This window comes from Moschus berezovskii, chromosome 3 (assembly GCF_049115385.1).
Source record: "Moschus berezovskii isolate FMDL1 chromosome 3, NW_MosBer_1.0, whole genome shotgun sequence".
In the NCBI taxonomy this organism is placed as follows: Eukaryota; Metazoa; Chordata; class Mammalia; order Artiodactyla; family Moschidae; genus Moschus; species Moschus berezovskii.
In genome coordinates, this window is record NC_142462.1 from 95,695,430 (window position 1) to 95,717,820 (window position 22,391).

General features: G+C 42.3%; 1 protein-coding gene and 1 pseudogene across 1 annotated transcript in view; one reads left to right on the forward strand and one right to left on the reverse strand.

Annotated features, from left to right (window-relative positions):
* FAM3C (FAM3 metabolism regulating signaling molecule C) overlaps positions 1–18,231 on the reverse strand; it is a 57,958-nt gene extending 39,727 nt beyond the window's left edge. Inside the window, exons 1-2 of the mRNA XM_055421177.2 lie at positions 18,096–18,231; positions 180–234 (exon numbers count right to left, since the gene is read on the reverse strand). Coding sequence (XP_055277152.1) covers positions 180–192 — 13 coding nt within the window. The 5' untranslated portion in view covers positions 193–234; positions 18,096–18,231. The remainder of the gene's footprint in view (positions 1–179; positions 235–18,095) is intronic.
* LOC148778375 (uncharacterized) lies at positions 1,465–18,595 on the forward strand (annotated as a pseudogene).
* Positions 18,596–22,391: the final 3,796 nt, after the last annotated feature.

A 22,391-nucleotide genomic window follows, 5' to 3' on the forward strand; every position in this document is an offset into this window, starting at 1 on the left:
TAAACGTTCCAGTTGTGATTTGCCTGAAAATGTAAAAAGGCTAAATAATGATTTAGTTTGTTATATTCAGTTGCACTCAATATAGAAAATGATTATTTTTTTATAATCTCATTCAATCATTACAAAACAAACAGGTTACTCAAGAAGTAAAACCATTCCTACTGAATTGAGTGTCTTACCTGCTACCCTCATGTTTGGTTTTTCAGTCTCTGGCACTTTTCATTCAATAAACTCCTAAAATCAAAAGAAAAGGCAAATATCGTTAGGTCTAAAATGAGCCTTCCTCCCTAGATTGAGTTTAATTTGGAGTGAATGTGCGTGTGTGTTAAGTTGCTTCAGTCATGTCCAACTCTTTGTTACCGCGTGGACTATAGTCCTCCAGGTCCTCTGGCGATGATATTCCCCAGGCCAGAATACCGGAGTGGGTTGCCATGCCCTCCCCTCCAGGGGATCTTCCCGACCCAGGGACTGAACCTCGGTCTCTTACGCCTCCTGCATTGACAGGCAGGTTCTTTACCATAGCGCTACCTGGGAAGCCCTTGGAGTGTATATATTAAATTAAATAGATGTCATGATATTTCTAAGTAGTCTACCAATATTAAAATTTAATGAAAAAACCCCTTAGCACTGGGCCTGTCTCCTTCCACTGGACCACAAAAGTTCCTGAGAGGAGGGTGTATCTAAAATTACTCTGTCCCCCAGCTCCCTAAGCGAAGGATCACGGGAAAACCTGCCATCAGGCATGTGGACAGAAGATAATGCCTTGTTGTTCTCCATGATTACCCATCTGTAACAAACTTTGATATTTAGTTCCAAACCTTCAGTTTTCAGTTGAGATCCAAAGAACTTAAGCTGCTTATCCAGTCAGGGACAAATTACTTGAGAAATGAGGCGAGGATTTATGTCTGCTCGCTCCTGCTCCAGGGCTCATGCCAGTATATGATGCCATTTCATTTTTAGTACGACACAGTTCAGGTGTCATTATGATAAGCACTTATAGGAAAGGCACCTTATCTGAGTACCAGGGTCCCTTTTCCTCTTCATGTTTTCGATATAAGTTTGTGAAAGAACATATTAGAGGTATAGAATTGCCATTTTAAATATCCCCAGCAATTATGATTATTGACAATGTATGTTACATCAAGTAAAGAAACTATAATTTCATATTATTCTAACAAGAAGTAGGTATTGGAAAAAAAAGTCTGTGTATAGGTTTGTGTGTTTCTCCCCTAAGAAGTAACTCAAGATAGGCAAAAATTTTTTTTTAAAAATTAGGAAAGCAAGTATATGAGTTTGATAGGAAATTCGTGCTCAAGGTCAGCTAGACATCCACAGTTTACTCAATCTCTTGTACAGGAAAGGAATTCAAAAGAAAATTTTGATTAATGAAGTACACCCATATTTTAGATTGTATTTTAACCCAGAAATGTTTCAATGTTGCCATCTGATCATGTAATTCATAGAATGGCTCAAATAAAAACAACAGCAGATCCCCGAAGGACGCTGAAAGGAAGGAGACATCCAGTTTTCTTATTCACCAATAAGGAATTATCAGGGGTGGGGATGGTGAGCATAAAAAATTAACCAGTGTTTCTTATGTGAATTCACTTCCTTCTGCTCAATCTACCCTGAAGAAAATATCAACATTTATACTAGTACTGAACTGAGCATTATTGATTTCCTTTATGAGTTATCTGAACACCTATATAATAGGAAAAGTCAATGTTATATATCTGTTTAAACAACTTAGCCACAGGCCAGGAAAACATTAAAAGGAAACAGATACTGAAGTAGCCACAAGCCACCACATAAAAGAAGGGGGGAAAATACTTGGCTTCTCAAATGAAAACCCCAACTAGTTATAAATCCTCTTTTGACTTCCAGCAAGATAGAACACTATGTTCACAACACACACACACATGCCTTTCCTCCCAGCTAATACTGCAAAATATCCTCACTCTTATCTGAATGTGGCCTCGGATAATTTCTTTGGAGTATGATAAGCAGTTAAGCAGATACTTGCTGTTCTATTTCTTGGTTTCTATTACCTGCCAAGGAGGTCACACCCGTACAATTACAATCTCTGCCTCATGTACTGCCTCTCATTTGGTCTGCCTAACCAGCCTGCTTCTAAACTTCCCACTAGTAAGACCACAATACAAGCAACTACAACGGTCTATATGCAGAGTACATCATGAGGAACGCTGGGCTGGAAGAAGCACAAGCTGGAATCAAGATTGCCAGCAGAAATATATCAATAACCTCAGATATGCAGATGACACTACCCTTATGGCAGAAAGTGAAGAGGAACTAAAAAGTCTCTTGATGAAAGTGAAAGAGGAGAGTGAAAAGGTTGGCTTGAAGCTCAACATTCAGAAAACAAAGATCATGGCATCTGGTCCCATCACTTCATGGGAAATAGATGGAGAAACAGTGGAAACAGTGTCAGACGTTAGTTTTGGGGGCTCCAAAATCACTGCAGATGCTGATTGCAGCCAGGAAATTGAAAGATGCTTACTCCTTGGAAGGAAAGTTATGACCAACCTAGATAGCATATTAAAAAGCAGAGACATTACTTTGCCAACAAAGGTCCGTCTAGTCAAGGCTATGGTTTTTCCCGTGGTCATGTATGGATGTAAGTTGGACTGTGAAGAAAGCTGACTGTCAAAGAATTGATGCTTTTGAACTGTGGTGCTGGAGAAGACTCTTGAGAATCCCTTGGACTGCAAGGAGATCCAACCAGTCCACTCTAGAGGAGATCAATCCTGGGTGTTCATTGGAAGGACTGATGCTAAAACTGAAACTCCAATCCTTTGGCCACCTCATGTGAAGAGTTGAATCACTGGAAAAGATTCTGATGCTGGGAGGGATTGGGGGCGGGAGGAAAAGGGGACGACAGAGAATGAGGTGGATGGATGGCCTCACCGACTCGATGGACATGAGTTTGAGTGAACTCCGGGAGTTGGTGATGGACAGGGAGGCCTGGCGTGCTGTGATTCATGGGGTCGCAAAGAGTCGGACACGACTGAGCGACTGAACTGAACTGACAATGGTCTAGCTGAATTCATGTTTTCCATTGAATTTCTCAGAGAATACCATTTAATAAAATCTCTAGAACCTCATCAAATTTCAGCCACAAATACATTTTTAGTTTGCTTAAGAAGCAAATTAATGATGCCAGAGTGTAGATCGGCAAAGGGAAAGAATACTAAAAATATTTGAGAGAAAATCAAGGTGCATCTGTTTACAACGTGCTAATTCCAAACCATTCCTAACTTGTCTTCTTTGAAGGACATTAAAAACAAACAAAACATTTACACAGAATTGTCCCGGGGGAGGAACATCTTAGTGGAGTCTGGTATACACCTCAGGCTGAATCTCCAACAATCAAATGGAGGTAGAACAGGTCCAGAGAAAATGAACAACACATTAAAAGGAGGGACAAGGCCTCTGCTAGAAATTCAGAGTCAAGAGGTGAGAATTTTATAACTGTTCTTATATATTCATTAAAAAGAAGACATATAAAAATTAGAGCCGTTTACCAAAACAGGAATATGGGTGGGAGGAGAGTGTTTTTAAAGATTTAAAAAAAAATAGTATATTTGTGAAATACATTTTTCTCTTCCCCCCAACCCAAAAGTGTAGTCAAGGTCAAAACAAGTTCCCGTGTATTAGATCAATGATTACCCATATCATCGGTTGCTAATGTGTAAAGTGCATAACCATCGGAGTCCACTGCAAGCAGGGCCACCCTGCTTGCTCTGACCAATGAAACACCATTCTGGATAAACGCTAATTAAGTAAGTAACCTAGACTGAAGGAGGGAGCCTGAATTAGGATCTCTGATTTCTTCAAATTTCTTGTAATTTAAACATTTCATTTAGCCCAACCATCTACTTTGGTTTAATTTATGGAGTTTTGCTAAAATCAGGCCTGAATAAAAAGACCTTGTCTTTGAATCAGTCAACTGTAGGATGATGGATAAAAACACAGGTCAAATGATACTGTCATTCTTTCCTTGAGAAGTGAACTCAAGCTATATCCGGTGAATTAGAAGAGCACCATTCTACATCAACAAAATAAGCCACAGGAACAATTATTCACCATGAGTGTAAGGCTGTGCCAGTTAGCAAAAACTAGGTAATAAGGCAAACAGCTGAGTAAGTCACACACATTCTTATTTCATGTAATCTTCCCAACAGCACTACAGCACTATAGATGAAGTCAAGAGATTTGTACAAGGTCATATAAAAGGTAAGTAAGGAGCTGATATTGTAAACAATTCAACCTCCCTTTCACCCCAGCAGCTCTCTGACATGCTCTAAGAAGCTTGTTGACAAAATTCCATGCCAATCAATCTGGCTTTTGCAAATTGCTCTGGGAATCACTAATCCCTGCTGCCAACTAGCCACTCTAGGGCTCTGATGGTTTGTCAAAATGACTAAGCCTGCGTATTAGAACACTTCGTGCAAGACAGAAAGGCCACAGGAGAATGAAGTATACCAACAAACAACAATCACTGAATTAAGCCAGAAGAAAATACTACCAATTATACACCAAATATATAAAGAAAGCTGACTCATTGGAAAAGATCCTGACGCTGGGAAAGATTGAGGGCAGGAGGAGAAGAGGACTACAGAGGATGAGATGGTTGGATGTCATCACCGACTCAATGGACATGGGTTTGGGTGGACTCTGGGAGTTGGTAATAGACATGGAGGCCTGGTGTGCTGCAGTTCACTGGGTCGCAAAGAGTTGGACACGACTGAGTGACTGAACTGAACCGCTCCATTCAATCCACTTTTAACTCAGTTATGGCCTAATGGCAATATAAGGAAACAAAATCTGCAACCCCAAAGGTCTCTTTGGTGTGTTAATTATTTCCAGTTGGAAACAGTCAAGGAAAAAAGATCCTGATCTTCCCCCTTTGCTGCCTGAAGAATTTATAGGGGGTCTAGTCAGAAGGAGCTATTATCATAGATAACGATAGTATGAACCAGATGCCTAGATAGCGAGGAACCTAGCAAAATCTGCTTGCTAAAATTCCTCTAGGTATCCCATTGTCACTGCAAGGTCCAAATAACATTTACCGAACATTTGCTCTCCTGTCTCCAAGGGAACTGCCCCTTCCTCCCCTTTGAAGTCCCAAACCTCTACCCCTCATATTCCTTCTCTTTTGTCTTTAGCTGAAGATAGTATTTAAAGTAAGAGTTTCCACCCTTTTGGCAAGTTACTCAGTTTTCCGGGTCTCCCCCATGTATACAGGTTATTAAACTTCTGATCTTCTGTTAATCTGTTTCATGTTAATTTTAGACCAGCCAAAAGAAACTAAAAGGGTAGAGGAAAATGTTTCCTCCCAGACAGCAATTTTAAATGAATCAACTAAGAATCAATAGAAGATTCAAGTATTCATGTGAACTGAGGCTTTTCAGGAAGACCAATGGGAAAAGAAGTCGAAGTCTAAAAAATTGATTTGAAGGACATTTAGGCCTTGTGATGGCTAATTTATGTGTCCACTCCACTGGGCCACTGAGTGCTCAGACACTGTACTTGGTTAAACATTCCAGATGTGTCTGTGAGAATCTTACTGGATGAGATTAACATTAGAGTAAAGCAATTTGCCTTCCCCGAGTGAGTGAGCCTTGTTCAATCAGTTGGGAGGCCTGAAGAGAACAAAAAGGGCTGAGGAGGGCAGCACTCTCTCTTTCTGCCTACAGTCTTCAAGCTGGGATATCGATCTTCAGTTTCAGGTCAGTGGCTCAGCCATTTCTGACTCTTTGCGACCCCATGGACCACAGCATGCCAGGCTTCCCTGTCCATCATCAACTCCCGGAACTTGCTCAAACTCATGTCCATCGAGTCGGTGATGCCATTCAACCATCTCATCCTCTGTTGTCCCCTTCTCCTCCTGCTTTCAATCTTTCCCAGCATCAGGGTCTTTTCCAATGAGTCAGTTCTTTGCAGCAGGTGGCCAAAGTATTGGAGTTTCAGCTTCAGCACCAGTCCTTCCAATGAATATTCAGGTCTTCACCTGCCTCCAGATTTGGACTGAAATTTATGCCAGTGAATTCTCCCAGCTCTCAGGCCTGTGGTCTCAGACTGGAACCATACCACTGGCTCTCCTGCCTGCTGACTGCACATCCTGCAACTTATCAGCCTTCACAACTGCACAAACCGATTCCTTCCAATAGTTACTTAGGTAGGTAGATACGTGTGCTTCTCAGGGGGTGCAGAGGTAAAGAATACACCTGCAAGTGCAGGAGACTAGAGTTCAGTTCCTGGGTCAGAAAGATACCCTGGAGGAGGGCATGGCAACCCAGTCCAGTATTCTTGCCTGGAGAATCCCATGGAAAGAGGAGTTGGATGGGTTACACTCCACAGGGACTCAAAGAGTCAGACATGACTGACCAATTGAGTACATACACATACACACAAGGTAGATATTAATAGACAGGTAGGTAGATAGACGGACAGATGGTCTCCTATTGGTTCTGTTTCTCTGGAGAACCCAGATCCCCTCAAGATCAGAATGTAATAGATGAAATTTTCAGTCCCAGAGCAGTAAAAGAGAAAAATGACACAATGCTGAAATCTAAAGAATGCTACAGCTAATAGTCACAAGGGGAAGTTATTCTAATATGATGTGTACAAATAAAAGTATGATATTTAAAGAAAAGTATCTGCAAAAAATACTTGCATTTATGTAAATAAAACTGAGCAAGTGTTGGCAACTTCCTGTGAAAGGGCCAGAGGGTAAATGCTTTTGGTGGACCACAGTGTCAAAGTGGAGGTGTTAGTCCCTCAGTCAGGTCCGACTGTTTGCAACCCCATGGAATCTTGCCCACCAGGCTCCTGTGTCCTTGGGATTCTCCAGGCAAGAAAACAGGAGTGGGCTGCCATTCCCTTATCCAGGGGATCTTCTGGACCCAGGGATCGAACCTGGGTCTCCCACATTGCAGGCAGATTCTTCACCAGTGGACCACAGAGTCTCTATCAAACCTACTCTGCTCTGTGGTTATAAATGGAGAGCAATTGTTCACAATACTGAAATAAATGGGCCCAGCTGTGTTATTAAAAAGAAAAAATTACTTATTAACATTTTCACATTATAAGCTATTATTCTGCTTTTGCTTTTTTTCTTTTCCATTACTTAAAAATACAAAAGCCAATTTTGGCTCGTGACCCATTAGACCCATCAGTCATAATCTGCCACCTGAGGTAAAGGAATAAAAAATGAAATTGAAATTAAAAAAACTTTTAAAATAGAGGAATTAAAAACTTTCCTGACCATGCTCTAATATCCCAACATTTCTTGCTGGACTGCCTGCAGGATATACAATTCCCATACAACTTCTATGGGACCTCTGAGAAGTACCAGTAGAGAAGTAGGACCAATCAAACAACCCTGAATTCTCTGTTCCATTCGTTTTCACCATACATTTTCACAATCAACTGCTCTCCACATAAGAAGCATCTACTCAACGAGAAGCAACATCACAGATCCTCTTCAAAAGAAAGGAAGGCATCTTTCCTTTCCTACAGATGAAGCTGTCCACCTACAGTAAAGAAAGGAATAAATCTACAGACTCTGGAATGTTTTTCAAAGGATCTCAGGAGACATTAAAAAAAAATGGAGAAAAATTAATCTCATTATATCTCCTTTCATTAACTGTAAAAATGATGGTGAGGACAGCTTAACTGCTTTGGTAAGTGTTTAAAAGTGATTGTGTGCGTGCGTGTGTGTGTGTGTGCTGGACTTAAAAAGGGCAAAAGGATATGGGTAACTGTGTCTGATCAATTTTTTAAATTTCAAATATTTAGTTTTAAGGAACCTTTGCTTTAATAGAAAGCTATCCCTGTATCAGGTGCAGACTGTTCCCAAGTACTTGTCTCATCCAGATGCCACTGTGCTCACATCTTCACCATGAGGGATACATTTTTGAAATAACAAAATGGAGAGGGTGAGAAGATTGCATTCACTTGAAAGAATCTTAACATTCAAAATATGTGAGTTACTATCATCATATTATAAGTATTGTGAATTCAATAGAGTTTGCCATTTTGTTAAGCAACAGAAAAAAACACAATTACTACCTTGAAAGTATTTTAGTTCTCATAGGAGACTCTGATACAGAATCCTAGAGAATGGATGTTTCTAAAATCTAACATTTTAACACACACACGTGTCAGACACTAAGTGGAAGTATGACCTGAAAATGATTAAAGGGAAAATTTTAGATGTCTGCGTAACAACTGGAAAAGTATCCTAGGTTTTTAAATGATCAAACTAATCTTACTAGAAGGAAAAAGAAAAGAAAAAGGAGCTAAAAACAAAGTATTTGGGAAGGAAAGGAGGACAGCTGTGTAATTCTACATTGCCAAGAATATATTCACTTTTTCCAAAGATCACTGAGGAAAATGTAAGTGTATCCACTCTCCTGCAAAACGGCCTTCAAAAAGATGAGACTACAAAGCAACAGACCAAACACTTTAAAATAATAATTCAATAGATCCAATAAGTGAGTTTCTTTAGAAAGAAATGGTAATATTCTACTGAAAACCTCAAGAAGAGAGGAATACAAACGATCTAATCCTGGATTTGAAACTTTTCTGAACCAGCATCATATGGTTTTACTTATTTTCTTAATAGCATCACACTGAAATTACATTAAAAAGAGGATTAGTATCTAACTGGGCCTCAGACACAGAATTAAAAGCATACTATGGAAAAGCACAAATGAGCCAGAGGGCACCTCTCTCCCTGAAATATTCTGGGTGCACTCAGCTTTCCTCCGTAGTCCACCCACCATAAATCACTATCCTTTGCTTTTATTTGCTTCTCCTGGCAGTGCCTGGATAAAGTAACACTTTAGAGATATCCGGTCTGATCTGCAGCAGCTGGATAAAACTCCATTCTTTTAAGAATGAGACAAGACAAACTATAACTGTCACCCTGTCTTGTCCCTCCAGTTAAAAACCAGTTACAAGCAGCCATGCTAAGCATGCAAATGCCCTGCCTGTCCTGACTCTGCCCCAAAGACGAGTGGAAGGAAGGAGGGGGAACCGAGCCTGCCAGACCACACACACCACCCTCTAAGTGCAAAACTATTTCAACACTGTTCACCCAACACAGAATTCCACAGGACAACTCCTTCCACCAACATGAATCAGCTAGAGACCTAAAGTTCTTTCCTCTTCAGATAGTTGAGATATTAGATATCTGAAATACTTCAGTTGATCAACAAGCATTTAACCATGTTTTCTGTAAATACTCCAAGTGATTAGACACTAAGTGGACACGTATCCCCCTCCTCCCACCCCAAATCTAAGCAGCTTTCTACAGACTAAAAATATTTCATTTGCCAAAGTGATGCCACTGAAGGAAGCAACATAGCAGGAGGGGTTGTTCCTCACTGAATTCTCATTGGTGAAGAAAGATTCGTGTTAACCTATGCAAGGAGATCAATCTAAAGGAGATCAATCCTGGGTGTTCATTGGAAGGACTGATGCTAAAGCTGAAACTCCAATACTTTGTCCACCTCATGCAACGAGTTGACTCACTGGAAAAGAGTCTGATACTGGGAGGGGTTGGGAGCAGGAGGAGACGGGGACGACAGAAAATGAGATGGCTGGATGGCATCACCGACTCGATGGACATGAGTTTGAGTGGACTCCGGTAGTTGGTGATGGACAGGGAGGCCTGGCGTGCTGTGATTCATGGGGTCACAAAGAGTCGGACACGACTGAGCGACTGAACTGAACCTATGTTTTAACCTATTCTCTTCTTCAGGCCCCAATGTTCCACTGTGGTGTTTTTTTTGAAGTTGGTAGCCAAAATTGTTGTTCACTGTGACCCAATGAGAAATGGGCTTCCCTGGTAGCTCAGCTGGAAAAGAATCTGCCTACAGTGCAGGACACCCTGGTTAGATTCCTGGGTCAGGAAGATCCCCTGGAGAAGGGATAGGCTACCTACTCCATTATTCTTGGGCTTCCGTGGTGGCTCAGATGTAAAGACTCCACTTGCAATGCAGGAGACCTGGGTTCGATTCCTAGGATGGGAAGATCCCCTGGAAAAAGGAATGGCTACCCACTCCAATCTTCTTGCCTGGAGATATCCATGGACAGAGGAGCCTGGCAGGACAGTCCATGGGGTCATAAAGAGTCAGACATGACTGAGAGACTTTCACTGAGAAATGGAGTATTTCTTGCCACATCAGTAAGCAAGAATGTCTCAGTCACAGAGATTCCAGCCCTCCAATGTGAATTCCTAAGCCCTAAGGGCACTCAGGAAAGAGAATACCTGTGATCTAGCAGCTATCAAACTATAGCCACTCCCTACGGTGAGTCCCAAGAAAGTTCAAGATGTGGAAAACACAGGATACTGGACCCAGATAGCTGAATGGAATGACCCAGGAATGATTTCAGTGAGCCCAGACTCTTGCAATAAATTCCGTGAGTTATCTGGCTTCCTTTAATTAACAATAATTAACATCTTTTGATGTTCGGACTACCTGTCCCTTGTTGCTGCTGCTGCTAGTCACTTCAGTCGTGTCCGACTCTGTGTGACCCCAGAGACGGAAGCCCACCAGGCTCCCCTGTCCCTGGGATTCTCCAGGCAAGAACACTGGAGCGGGCTGCCATTTCCTTCTCCAATGTGTGCAAGTGAAAAGTGAAAGTGAAGTCACTCAGTCGTGTCCGACCCTTAGCGACCCCACAGACTGCAGCTTACCAGGCTCCTCCATCCATGTACGAATCTTCTATATAACCTGTCCCCCGCCTCCCCTCACCAGAGCAGTTCTCACAGGGTCACTTGAGATGCTCTCTCCTGGGCTTAAAGTCCTAAAAATTCCACCAAGTAAAACATAACTCTCAACTTCTAGGTTGTGACTTTTTTTTAAGTCAACACCAAACTTGGTGCTGACACCAATTACTACCACAATATCCTAAAACTACTCAACACAGGACAATGGGTGGCTGGTGTATACGCATGTAACTGGCTAGCTGGCATTAGGGCTTATGAACTCTCTGACAGAAGAAAGGGTGACAAAAAAGAACTCAAATGAGCAAGCCGCACCAATGTCACTGCAGCATAAAGTACAAATTTTAATGGACTGCACAAAATGGAAATCACTGAAGTACACAGAAGCTTAAAAATAAGATTTCTGAACTGATCTGCAACACTCACACATCAGAGGCTGGAAATGGGTACGCTGAAAACAACACGGGGCCAAACCAGAGTGCTGATACAGTTACACTGCATTTGAAAACAAAGTCATCAGTGTAATCTTCATTACAAACACATGTCAAGTACAGGCATAGTATGTTAAACCCTATTATAAAAAAATTTCCCAAAGTATAAAGTCTAAAGGACTGTTACATTATAATTCTTTTAACCCATGGCTTCATTATGACCCTTCACTGTAACAAGAGGGGCTTGTGGTGTCTCAGGCACCTAACATTCTACTTTACTGATTCTAAGATGCACACTATCTCCTTTCTTTTAACAAGCCTTAAATCAGGATGAGGTTTACAACCACATTTCTTCCTCTTAGTAATGGATAAAATAATGGTGTACCTTACAAACAGCTTAGATTCAGTGAAATACCATATCTGGTTCTTTGGAGCCCTAACTATAAAATAGCCCATATGATGTGCACACAGGGCTTCCCCGGTGGCTCAGCAGTAAAGAATTCACCTGCCAATGTAGGAGACTTGGGTTCAATCCCTGGGTGGGGAACATCTCCTGGAGAAGGAAATGGCAACCCACTCCAGTATTCGTACCTGGAGAATCCCTGTGGACCGAGGAGCCTGGAGGGCTACAGTCCATGGGGTCACAAAGAGTCAGACACAACTTAGCAACTAAACAGTAACATCATGGGCACCACAATTACTGGTAGGCTTTTTATTGGGTTGGTCAAAAAGTTTATCAGGGTTTTTCTGTAACATCTTACGAGAAAGCCCAAATGAACTTTTTGGCCAACCCAATACAAGGCAAATTCCTGAGCCCAGAATCTCTTGGAGAGAGGATTAAAACTCCTACGCGGTTAATAAACTCCCCGGGTGACCCCAGTCAAGCTCAGATGTGAGAACTTCAGCTCAGCAGTACATCAATCCAAACACAGAGAAGTATAGAGTAGGGCTGGGGAGTGAGTCAGATCTAGGCCAAAAATGCCCAAAGGTAAAATTCACAAGACAAGAATCTTCATTCTTTCCTTAACAATGGAAATCAGCTAGACTCCAGGCCAGGTCTCCTGTGAGAGTGAGGGAGAGAAGGGCAGTGAATAAACCTGGAAACACTGTGCTGAGGAACAGAGCAAAGAGGAGTCCTGTTTGCAATGCTTACAACAGAGTGTAAAATTAAAATCATCCCAATATTTTCTTGCACTTTTCCTCTCTACCAAATCAGAAGTTTGCTTAAAAATTCATAATCCAACTGAAGAAATGAAGTGGGGATCAGATTTCTGTAACTAAGAGTACAAACATATCCCAAACAGATGACATTTTGTTCTGTCAGCTCCTGCAGAGTTCCAAACTGCTGACTAAATGGCTGTAATGTAACCTACTGTAATCTTACACTATACCATCCAAGAGGAGAGAGATGGATGAATGGATTGATAGACACAAAGGGAAGAAGGGAGGGAGAGATATTATCAATAGCCAAATAAAACCAAATACATTTTAACTATAAGTTGAACTTAAGTAGTGTCTAGTTCACAAATCGCTACAAAAAGAGACAAGGTACAAATTTCCATAGAGTATAACTATCTTCATTTCCTGTAATTCCAGTATTTTACATTGTATCAGATAGGATGTTACAGGTACCTATTCCGAATGTTTTAGAAGTCCCCTATATATTCCCTTCATTTATACAGTCTTTAAATTAGTCTTCAGAATTTCACTGTACCAGGGCAGACATAACTGTTAGTCAAATTATTTACATGAAGAAAGGGAGGCGCAAAGAGACTCCATCTGCCCAAGGGCCTGGAGAGTGTGTCATTTCTGTCATAAAATCAAGAATGCAAGTTAGCAGCCATTTGCAAAGAACAGATAGAAGTTTCTAGTGTAAAATTTTCTGAACTAATTAAAAATTCATTTTTTTGTCAATCACAGGTCCTTCAAGACACATGTAATGACATCCTAACTGCAGATGGCACAGTGGTAAAGAATCCCCCTGCCAAAGCAGGAAACAACAGGAGACACAGGTTGGATCCTGGGTTAGGAAGATCCCCTGGAGGAAGAAATGGCAACCGACTCCAATATTCTTGCCTGGTGACCTGCCTCTTGAGAAACCTGTATGCAGGTCAGGAAGCAACAGTCAGAACTGGACATAGAACAACAGGCTGGTTCCAAAAAGGAAAAGGAGTGCGTCAAGGCTGTATATTGTCACCTTGCTTATTTAACTTATATGCAGAGTACATCATGAGGAACGCTGGGCTGGAAGAAGCACAAGCTGGAATCAAGATTGCTGGGAGAAATATCAATAATCTCAGATATGCAGATGACACTACCCTTATGGCAGAAAGTGAAGAGGAACTCAAAAGCCTCTTGATGAAAGTGAAAGAGGAGAGTGAAAAGGTTGGCTTGAAGTTCAACATTCAGAAAACAAAGATCATGGCATCTGGTCCCATCACTTCATGGGAAATAGATGGAAAAACAGTGGAAACAGTGTCAGACTTTATTTTTTGGGGCTCCAAAATCACTGCAGATGCTGATTGCAGCCACTAAATTAAAAGACGCTTACTCCTTGGAAGGAAAGTTATGACCAACCTTGATAGCATATTAAAAAGCAGAGACATTACTTTGCCAACAAAGGTCCGTCTAGTCAAGGCTGTGGTCTTTCCCGTGGTCATGTATGGATGTGAGAGTTGGACTGTGAAGAAGGCTGATCGCCGAAGAATCGATGCTTTTGAACTGTGGTGTTGGAGAAGACTCTTGAGAGTCCCTTGTACCGCAAGGAGATCCAACCAGTCCATTCTAAGGGAGATCAATCCTGGGTGTTCATTGGAAGGACTGATGCTAAAGCTGAAACTGCAATCCTTTGGCCACCTCATGCGACGAGTTGACTCCCTGGAAAAGACTCTGATGCTGGGAAAGGTTGGGGGCGGGAGGAGAAGGGGACGACGGAGAATGAGATGGCTGGATGGCATCACCGACTCTGTGGACATGAGTTTGAGTGAACTCAGGGAGTTGGTGATGGACAGGGAGGCCTGGCGTGCTGTGATTCATGGGGTCGCGGAGAGTCGGACACGACTGAGCAACTGAACTGAACTGCACTGAACTGAAATCCCATAAACAGGAGCTTAACGGGCTACAGTCTATGAGGTCACAAAGAGTCGGACATGACTGAAGCAACTTAGCATAGCACAGCACATGGATAGCTAGGCATACATCTGATAACCATGATACTATAAACAAGCCATGCAGAACTCATGTTGAAAATCAATTCAGACTCACAGCTACAAACATCCATATAACTTTTTCTTACTAGCACAAAAAAACTCACGAGGGTCCATCAATGGATGAATACCGAACAAAATGTGGTATGTATCTATACATGGAATACAATTCAGCCATAGAAAGGAACAAAATGCTGATACAGGTTACAACATGGATGAACCTTTAAAATATAAAATGAAGTAAAAGAAGCTAGACACAAAGATCACCTATCTTATGACTCCATTTACATGGAATATTCAGAACAGAAATACCTGTAGAAAAAGCAGTCTAGTGGTTGCCACAGGTTGGGGAATGGGGAGTAATTACTTAATGAACAAGAGGTTTCCTTTTGGGGTCACAGAAATGTAAACTAGTGTAGCCACTATGGAGAACAGTGTGGAGATTCCTTAAAAAACTGGAAATAGAACTGCCATATGAACCAGCAATCCCACTGCTGGGCATACACACCGAGGAAACCAGAATTGAAAGAGACACGTGTACCCCAATGTTCATCGCAGCACTGTTTACAATAGCTAGGATATGGAACCAACCTAGATATCCATTGGCAGATGAATGGATAAGAAAGCTGTGGAGTATTACTCAGCCATTAAAAAGAACACATTTGAATCAGTTCTAATGAGGTGGATGAAACTGGAACCTATTACACAAAGTGAAATAAGTCAGAAAAAAAAACCACCAGTATATTATGTTAACTCCAGGAGTTGGTGATGGACAGGGAGGCCTGGCGTGCTGTGATTCATGGGGTCGCAAACAGTTGGAGACGACTGAGCGACTGAACTGAACTGATGGAATTTAAAAAGATGGTAACGAAGACCCTATACGCGAGACAGCAAAAGAGACACAGATGTAAAGAATAGACTTTTGGACTCTGTGGGAGACGGCAAGGGTGGGATGATTTGAGAGAACAGCATTGAAACATGTATATTACCATATGTGAAACATATCGTCAGTCCAGGTTCGATGCATGAGACAGGGTGCTCAGGGCTGGTACATTGGGATGACCCTAAGGGATGGGATGGGGATGGAGGTCGGAGGGGGGTTCAGGATGGGGAACACACGTACACCCATGACTGATTCATGTCAATGTATGGTAAGAACCTCTACAATATTGTAATTAGCCTCCAATTAAAATAAATTAATTTAAAAAAAAAATGTGATGACCTCCCAATACTATGAATGCACTGAATGTCATGGAACTGTACACTTAAAAATAGTTAATTTTATGTTATGTAGATTAAATTTAATTTTTAAAGGCAACTGAAAAACTCACCAGAGTGAAGCTAGAAAAATAAAGAACAGATGAAAATTAATTAGATTAGAAATAAGGGAGATATAAGTAATAAAAACAGCTTGAATCAAATGAACAGGCCAGTGAAGAAGACAATGGAAGAATATTGATGGGGTGAAACTGTGGAAACTTAGAGGTAGTGGAACATAATTTTCTCCCCTGAGAAAATATCAGCTGACTCTATTTTAAGAGCAGAATAAAATTCACAAAACCTTTTCAAGTTTAAAGAGCTTGGGAGTCATGTGGAATCACCCCTATCAGATTAAGGAGATTAGGCAAAATATGATATTAAATAAGTCGGGCCAATGCCCTCTATTGGGCAATGAACTAATTGCAGAATTACTGCTTAAAATCCCAATTTTCTGATCCCACGTTCAGGAACTCTTCTGGACTAAGTTAAAACAAATGTTTGCTATTTACTAAATCCTCAGCTAGATGCATTTCGGCGATACATAAATCTCTGTGATAAATTTCTGTGATACCAAAATCTCTTCTTAGGTCTTGGGCCTTTCAGCTTTGAGAAAGGAGTTATAAAAGTAAGGAGTGGGGGGTGGGGGAAGACCCACTACCTCAGAGAAAGTAAAGTAGCTTCGAGAGCCAAGGCTTTTTCACAGTATCCATGTTACCTATAATTACCAGCAGGCATAAATAAGTACTCTGGTATGTCTAATTATGAATATACAAGTTTTCAAACACTGAGGCTGACCATTTAAGACTTAAAATACATGGTTAAATAAAAGTCAGACTCTTCTGATACCACAAGGACCACTTATCACCATTCAACAACAAGCTCTTTATCCTCTGACATTCTCTCCAATGATCTTTTCCTTTTTATGGTATCTTCTTTAATTACAAAAAGATTTAGTTACTTAGTAATTCTTTTTAAAATTGTAACAGCTATTAAGTTTAGTCACTTTAACCTAGGGGTGCTCAGTCTTACTTTGACTCCCTTTTAAACAGAAGATCCCTCCATTGGGGTCTTGGGGAGGAACCTGACCTGTGTCCTTTTCTGAAGCTTCATTTACAGGTGATTCTGAGAGAGTATCACTGCATCAAACTCTTTATTCTTGCTATCAAGAAATGAGTTTAGAAAACATTACACAGACTAAAGCTTCTCACACCTGTATAAAGTAAGGGCGGGGGGGGGGGTGCAGAAACCCTGTGATTTAATTAGTAAACTGCCACAGAACTTGAGACTGGCAGCCTTTAAAAAGAGGTATAGTTAATGATATGGATATGACCACAACCAGATGCTGGTTCTGCCAATCTCTTGCTGGTGTTAGTAACTTGAATTTTCTAAGTTAAATGGAGATCCCGTTGTACTCAATAATGCACTGTATGAATAACATTAAGGTCTCCCCCCAACCTACAAATTTGACAGGATATTACCAGCCCTGAAAGGTAGTTAAGAGTTCAAGGGGTCTGGGATCTCCTGCTAGTCTCTCTCTTTTTGAACCTAACTTCTAGGGGAGTTCATATTTTCTCAGTAAAATTGGGAAAATACACAAACGGACCTACTCTATGGGTCGTTAAGGAATAAATGTGCATCTGAAAGCAGCTGGCACAGCGCCTAGTAAGCAATTGTATTCATATTATTTTTGGCCAAATAGAAACAAAGAAAAGGTTCTGTGAATTAAACAGTTTTGTATGATAAATTAAAAAAAAAAAAAAACCAAAATGCAGAGAGTGAGAAAAACAAAAAAATTACAGCTGGAGATCTTAAACATCAGTCCATCACTCATTATTTAAATCTAGGGTCACAAATTATACCATATTGTAGAAACTGTGAGCTTAGAGGCAAACAAGTGGGGAAAAAAGAAAAAAACAGAATAGTACATCCATCCGTGATACTGAATACCAATGGGGCTGGATAGGTTTAAAAAATAAAAAGTACCTCGAGCTCAGAAGACACTAAAACTTTACAACTGAGCCAAGATCGCCCTCCACAGAGTTCTAAGGCAACATCCAACCCCATCCCCGCCTCTTTGGAGCACTCGGCCCCCATTTCCGACCCGGGCTGGAGACCGAGCGCGGCACGCGCGCCCCAGGTGCCAGCCCCAGGTCGGAGCGCCAGGTGCAGACGCCGCCCCGCCCTCCGCGGAGCCCGGAGCCCGGCCGCCCGGCGGGGGATGCCCGCGCGGGGGCGGCGGCCTGGACCCCCGGCCCGCCCCGCTCCGGTGCCCCGCTCCGGTCGCGCCCTGCCCCCGGCGGGACGCGCCCCGACCACCCGGGCACGCCCCGGGCCGGCGATCGCGGGGTGAGCGGCGGGTGAAGGTGAAGGTGGGTGCCCTGCTCCCCCCAGCCTCCCCGCCTTCGGCCGCGGCTCTGTCCGCCTCCCCGTCCGTCTCACCGGCCTCCCGCCCGCCTCTCCGCCGCGCGCGCCCGCTTTCCGGCCTCCCCGCGGTCAGTCTTGCCGGAGGCCGACGGGAGCCGCCGCCGCCGCCTCCCGCTCGCTCCTCCGCTTCCTCCCGGGTTCCTCCGGCTTCCCCTCACCCCTGCGAGTGGCCGGGAGGAAGCCAGCTCGCCGCTGGGCCGCCTCCCCCGCTTCCCCGGCGCAACCAATGGGACCCCGCCGCCGGGAAGCCGCGCCCGCCCCCTGGCGGTGGAGGACCGAGCAGGCGCCGTGCAGGCCTGAGGAAGGGCCGGAGAGCAAAGGGAGGGCCCTGCGGCCCCGCCCTCTGTCCGCGCCGCGCTGTCTGGACCTGCCACGTGGGAGCGGAGAGGCGGCCGTCTGCACCCCAGGACCCGGCAGAAGTGTCACAGCCTCTCCCCGCCCTCCCCCGTCCACCACCCTCTGCCTTCAGTCACACTTCCGTAATCCCCGCCTTAAAGGAAGAAATTTTAAAATAATCAGTCCCATTTTAGAGATCCATCAGCTAGCGTATTCGAGATGATCATTATTTCCTCCTGACTCCTTGCAAACTAGCTCACCTATGGCAAAGATACTACCTGACTGAGCAATAGAACGCTGGTAACCTTAAATGTTGGCCTCAAAGAGAAAGGCAGTTCTTGTATTTTGCACCTCACTTTCGTTTAATGTATTTAGCAACATAACAGAAAAGTTTTTCTCCTGTACACACCTTTTCGCACTATCATGTGTTAACTGGGAGGTCAAACCAAAACCTGCAAACGCAAAATTGTTTCATAATTCCGATCCATATTCCAAAATAATTAATAAGTCTTATTAGCAGTATTAGGTGGAATATCAGGACAATACATGGTTGTAGAAATTAAATTGCATTGAAGAAGGAAATGGCAGCCCACTCCAGTATTCTTGCCTGGAGAATCCCATGGACAGAGGAGCCTGGTGGGCTACAGTCCAGGGGGTCGCAAAGAGCCGGACACGATTGAGCGACTTCATTTCACTTCACTTCAAAGAAGTAATAGAGTATAATCATAGTTAGTATTCTGCCAAGTCTTAACATACCTGGAAAAATAGAAAATACAGAACTTAAATAATAGCTATGAATTTGGAAGTTTGTGTTCCATGGTAGGATGAAGAAGCAATAAACGCATTCTGAGAGCCTTCTTTGCTTGTACCTTGCTGGGCCTTTGGGAATGTGTTCTCATTTAATGCTCACAACTCAGACTGAAGTCGATAATAGCTTGTTTTGCTTTAACAGATTAAAAAAAAAAAACAAGACTCCAAACTTGAGTTTAAATCACTTGTTTGAAAATATAAGGGAGTAAGCTGTGAACTTGGAATTCTAGCCTGTTCCATCTAGCTTCAAACAAATAAGGCACCCCATTTCTTATGATACAAAAATACAACATGTACACATCTTCCCTTGATCCCTAGATCCCACTGAGAGAATTTCAGTTCAGTTCAGTCACTCAGTCATGTCTGACTCTTTGCGACCAAATGAACCGCAGCATGCCAGGCCTCCCTGTCCATCACCAACTCCTGGAGTCCAACCAAACCCATGTCCATTGTGTTGGTGATGCCATCAAACCATCTCATCCTTCGTCATCCCCTTCTCCTCCTGCCCTCAGTCGTTCCCAGCATCAGGATCTTTTCAAATCAGTCAGCTGTCTGAATCAGGTGGCCAAAGAGAGAATTTAGAAGCCTCTTGATTAGAGAGGTCAGGCCATATTTGGGAAAAAATTTTTTGCTCCATAATCAAATTGGCCTGTATGGAAAGGACATATGGCATAGTATTATAGCACTACACTTGAAACAATTTCTGGATTGAACATGTGCTGAATAACTAATGACCATAATATATAGTTTCAAACCCTTCAGTAGGGAATGAAATTAATATTAGTGGGTCACAAGTGACATTTTGTTATTGATTCACTGAAATAGAACAGTACAAAAAACTCAGAGTTCCTAGCACAACTTGAAAATACATATTGTTTCATGAAATATTTGCATAATATTAAGCGTTGTTGAGTGGGTTACAGAATCCTGGGCTACAATGTAAATTATATCTTTTCATACGGATTGCATTGTTTAAAAGTTGGTAGATCATTTATTTAGCACAGCTGTTAATCAACCATTTTTTTTACCTACTGTTTTACTTGGCAAGAGGTAGGAAAGCAGGAAAAATAGTCAGGATTAATGATAAAGTTAATAAGACTACAGAAAACTGCAGCTCCGAGAGGCTTAATCCAAACAAACATTTCTGTGTTACATTATAATAATACATTATGTTATAATAAGAGGTAATGATAATTCACATTTTTATGATGATTTTTATTTTTAAAGCCAATGTTTACTATGTATTTTCTGTGTTCCAGGCTCTTTCCTAAACTCTTTATATATATTTACTCATTTAATCCTCACAATAATCCTATTATACCTCAATCCTAAATACCAAGGAGAAAAGTGCATAACAGGAAGGGAAAGTTGTCCAGGATCCTGTGTTCATATGTGGCAGGGCCAAGATTCAAACCCCCATGCCCCAAATCTCAAGCCTCAAAACTCACCCTTGTCTATACTTGCAAAAGGAAATTCATTCCTCCTTCAATGGCTGCAAGGTTTTACATAAAACTCTAGTTTATACTGTACATTTCCCACATAAGAATTACATAGTATTGCTATAGGTTAAGCTTGGTGTAAAAACTCAGAATATTAATTGGACCCATTCTCAAGCAGAATATTTCATTTGGCATACGTTATCTGTATATGGGGGCTTCCCAGGTGGCTCAGTGGTAAAGATTCAGTCTGCCAATGAAGGAGTTGTAGGTTCGATCCCTGGATCGGGAAGATCCCTGGAGAAGGAAATGGCAACCCACTCCTATATTCCTGCCTGGAAAATCCCATGGACGAAGAGCCTGATGTGCTACAGTCCATGGGGTCGCAAAAAGAGTCAGACACAAGTTAGTGACTAAACAACAACGATGATCTGTATAACGGAGTAGAGATTGCCTGCAAATACAGCAACCAATGATTCCTCCCATTTCTGTAAATTCCTGCCACGTTTACCATCAAGACGTAGAGCCTGTGTCCCTCCTCTGGAAACTGGTCTGGCCCTGGGACTTGTTTTAACCCATAGAATGCAGCTGAAGTGATGCTGGGTAACTTCCGGGCCTGGAAGCTTCCATTGTTGTTAGGATCCCATCACCAGATAAAGAAACTCAGATCAGGCTACTGAATGAGAAGAAACTCCGTGGAGAGAAGGAGAGGCCTGGTTAGGCCCAAACCATCCAACCACTGAGCTGAGTCAGCAGATGAGTGAAGTCCTCTTCTGATCCAGCCTGAGTGGAGCTCCTCGCTGAGTGCACCAGGAGTGACCCCAAACAACAACATGTGGAACCACCCTGTCCAGACCAGCCAGCCCACACAATCTTGAGAAATCACTGTTTGTTACTGTTATCAGTTGCTAAGTTCCATGGCAGGTTTTTTTTTTTTTTTTAATGTACTAATAGGTCACTGAAACATGGAGGGAAAGGTTTGTAAAAAAAAAATAAAAATAAACACATACATAAATACAAGCTGACTAGTCCTAGGAGCAGGATTACATTAAAATATTAGAGCATGCTTATATTGGATTGTCACCCCAAACTTGTAAAGGGATAGCCAGAAACTCTACAAGCTTTTAAAGAATATCATGGGTGGGGGAAAAACACAGAGGTAGAATAATAAAAACAAAAAATAATAAAAAGTGTCAAATGCGATACCTATACACTGAGTTAAATACCACACTCAGATGTGGCTTAAAACGTGTTGTGCAGAATAGTCACAAAAATGTGAAATTTAGAACTCTCAAACTGAGCTTCCCTGGTTCAGTGGTTCAGCTTCCCTGGCTCAGTGGTCAAGAATCCGCCTGCCAATGCAGGAGAAACAGGTCAAGGAGGATCCCACACGCCAGTTGCTGCTGTTGTTAGTCACAAACACACATATGGAGCCCGTGCTCTAGAGACCGGAAACTGCAACTATTGAGCCCACATGTCATAACTACTGAATCCTGAGTGCGCTAGAGCCCATGCTCTGCAACAAGAGAAGCCAGCAGAGGAGAAGCCTACACACCTCAACTGAGAGTAGCCCCCCACTTGCTGCAACTGGAGAAAAGTCCATACAGCAGTGAAAACCCAGAATAGCCATAAATTAAAAAAAAAAAAAAAGACCCAAACCTCTCAGACTTCCTCCAGCCACAGATATGAGTGTTACTCCTCACATCCCACCAACTCCTTTCCTGCTAAG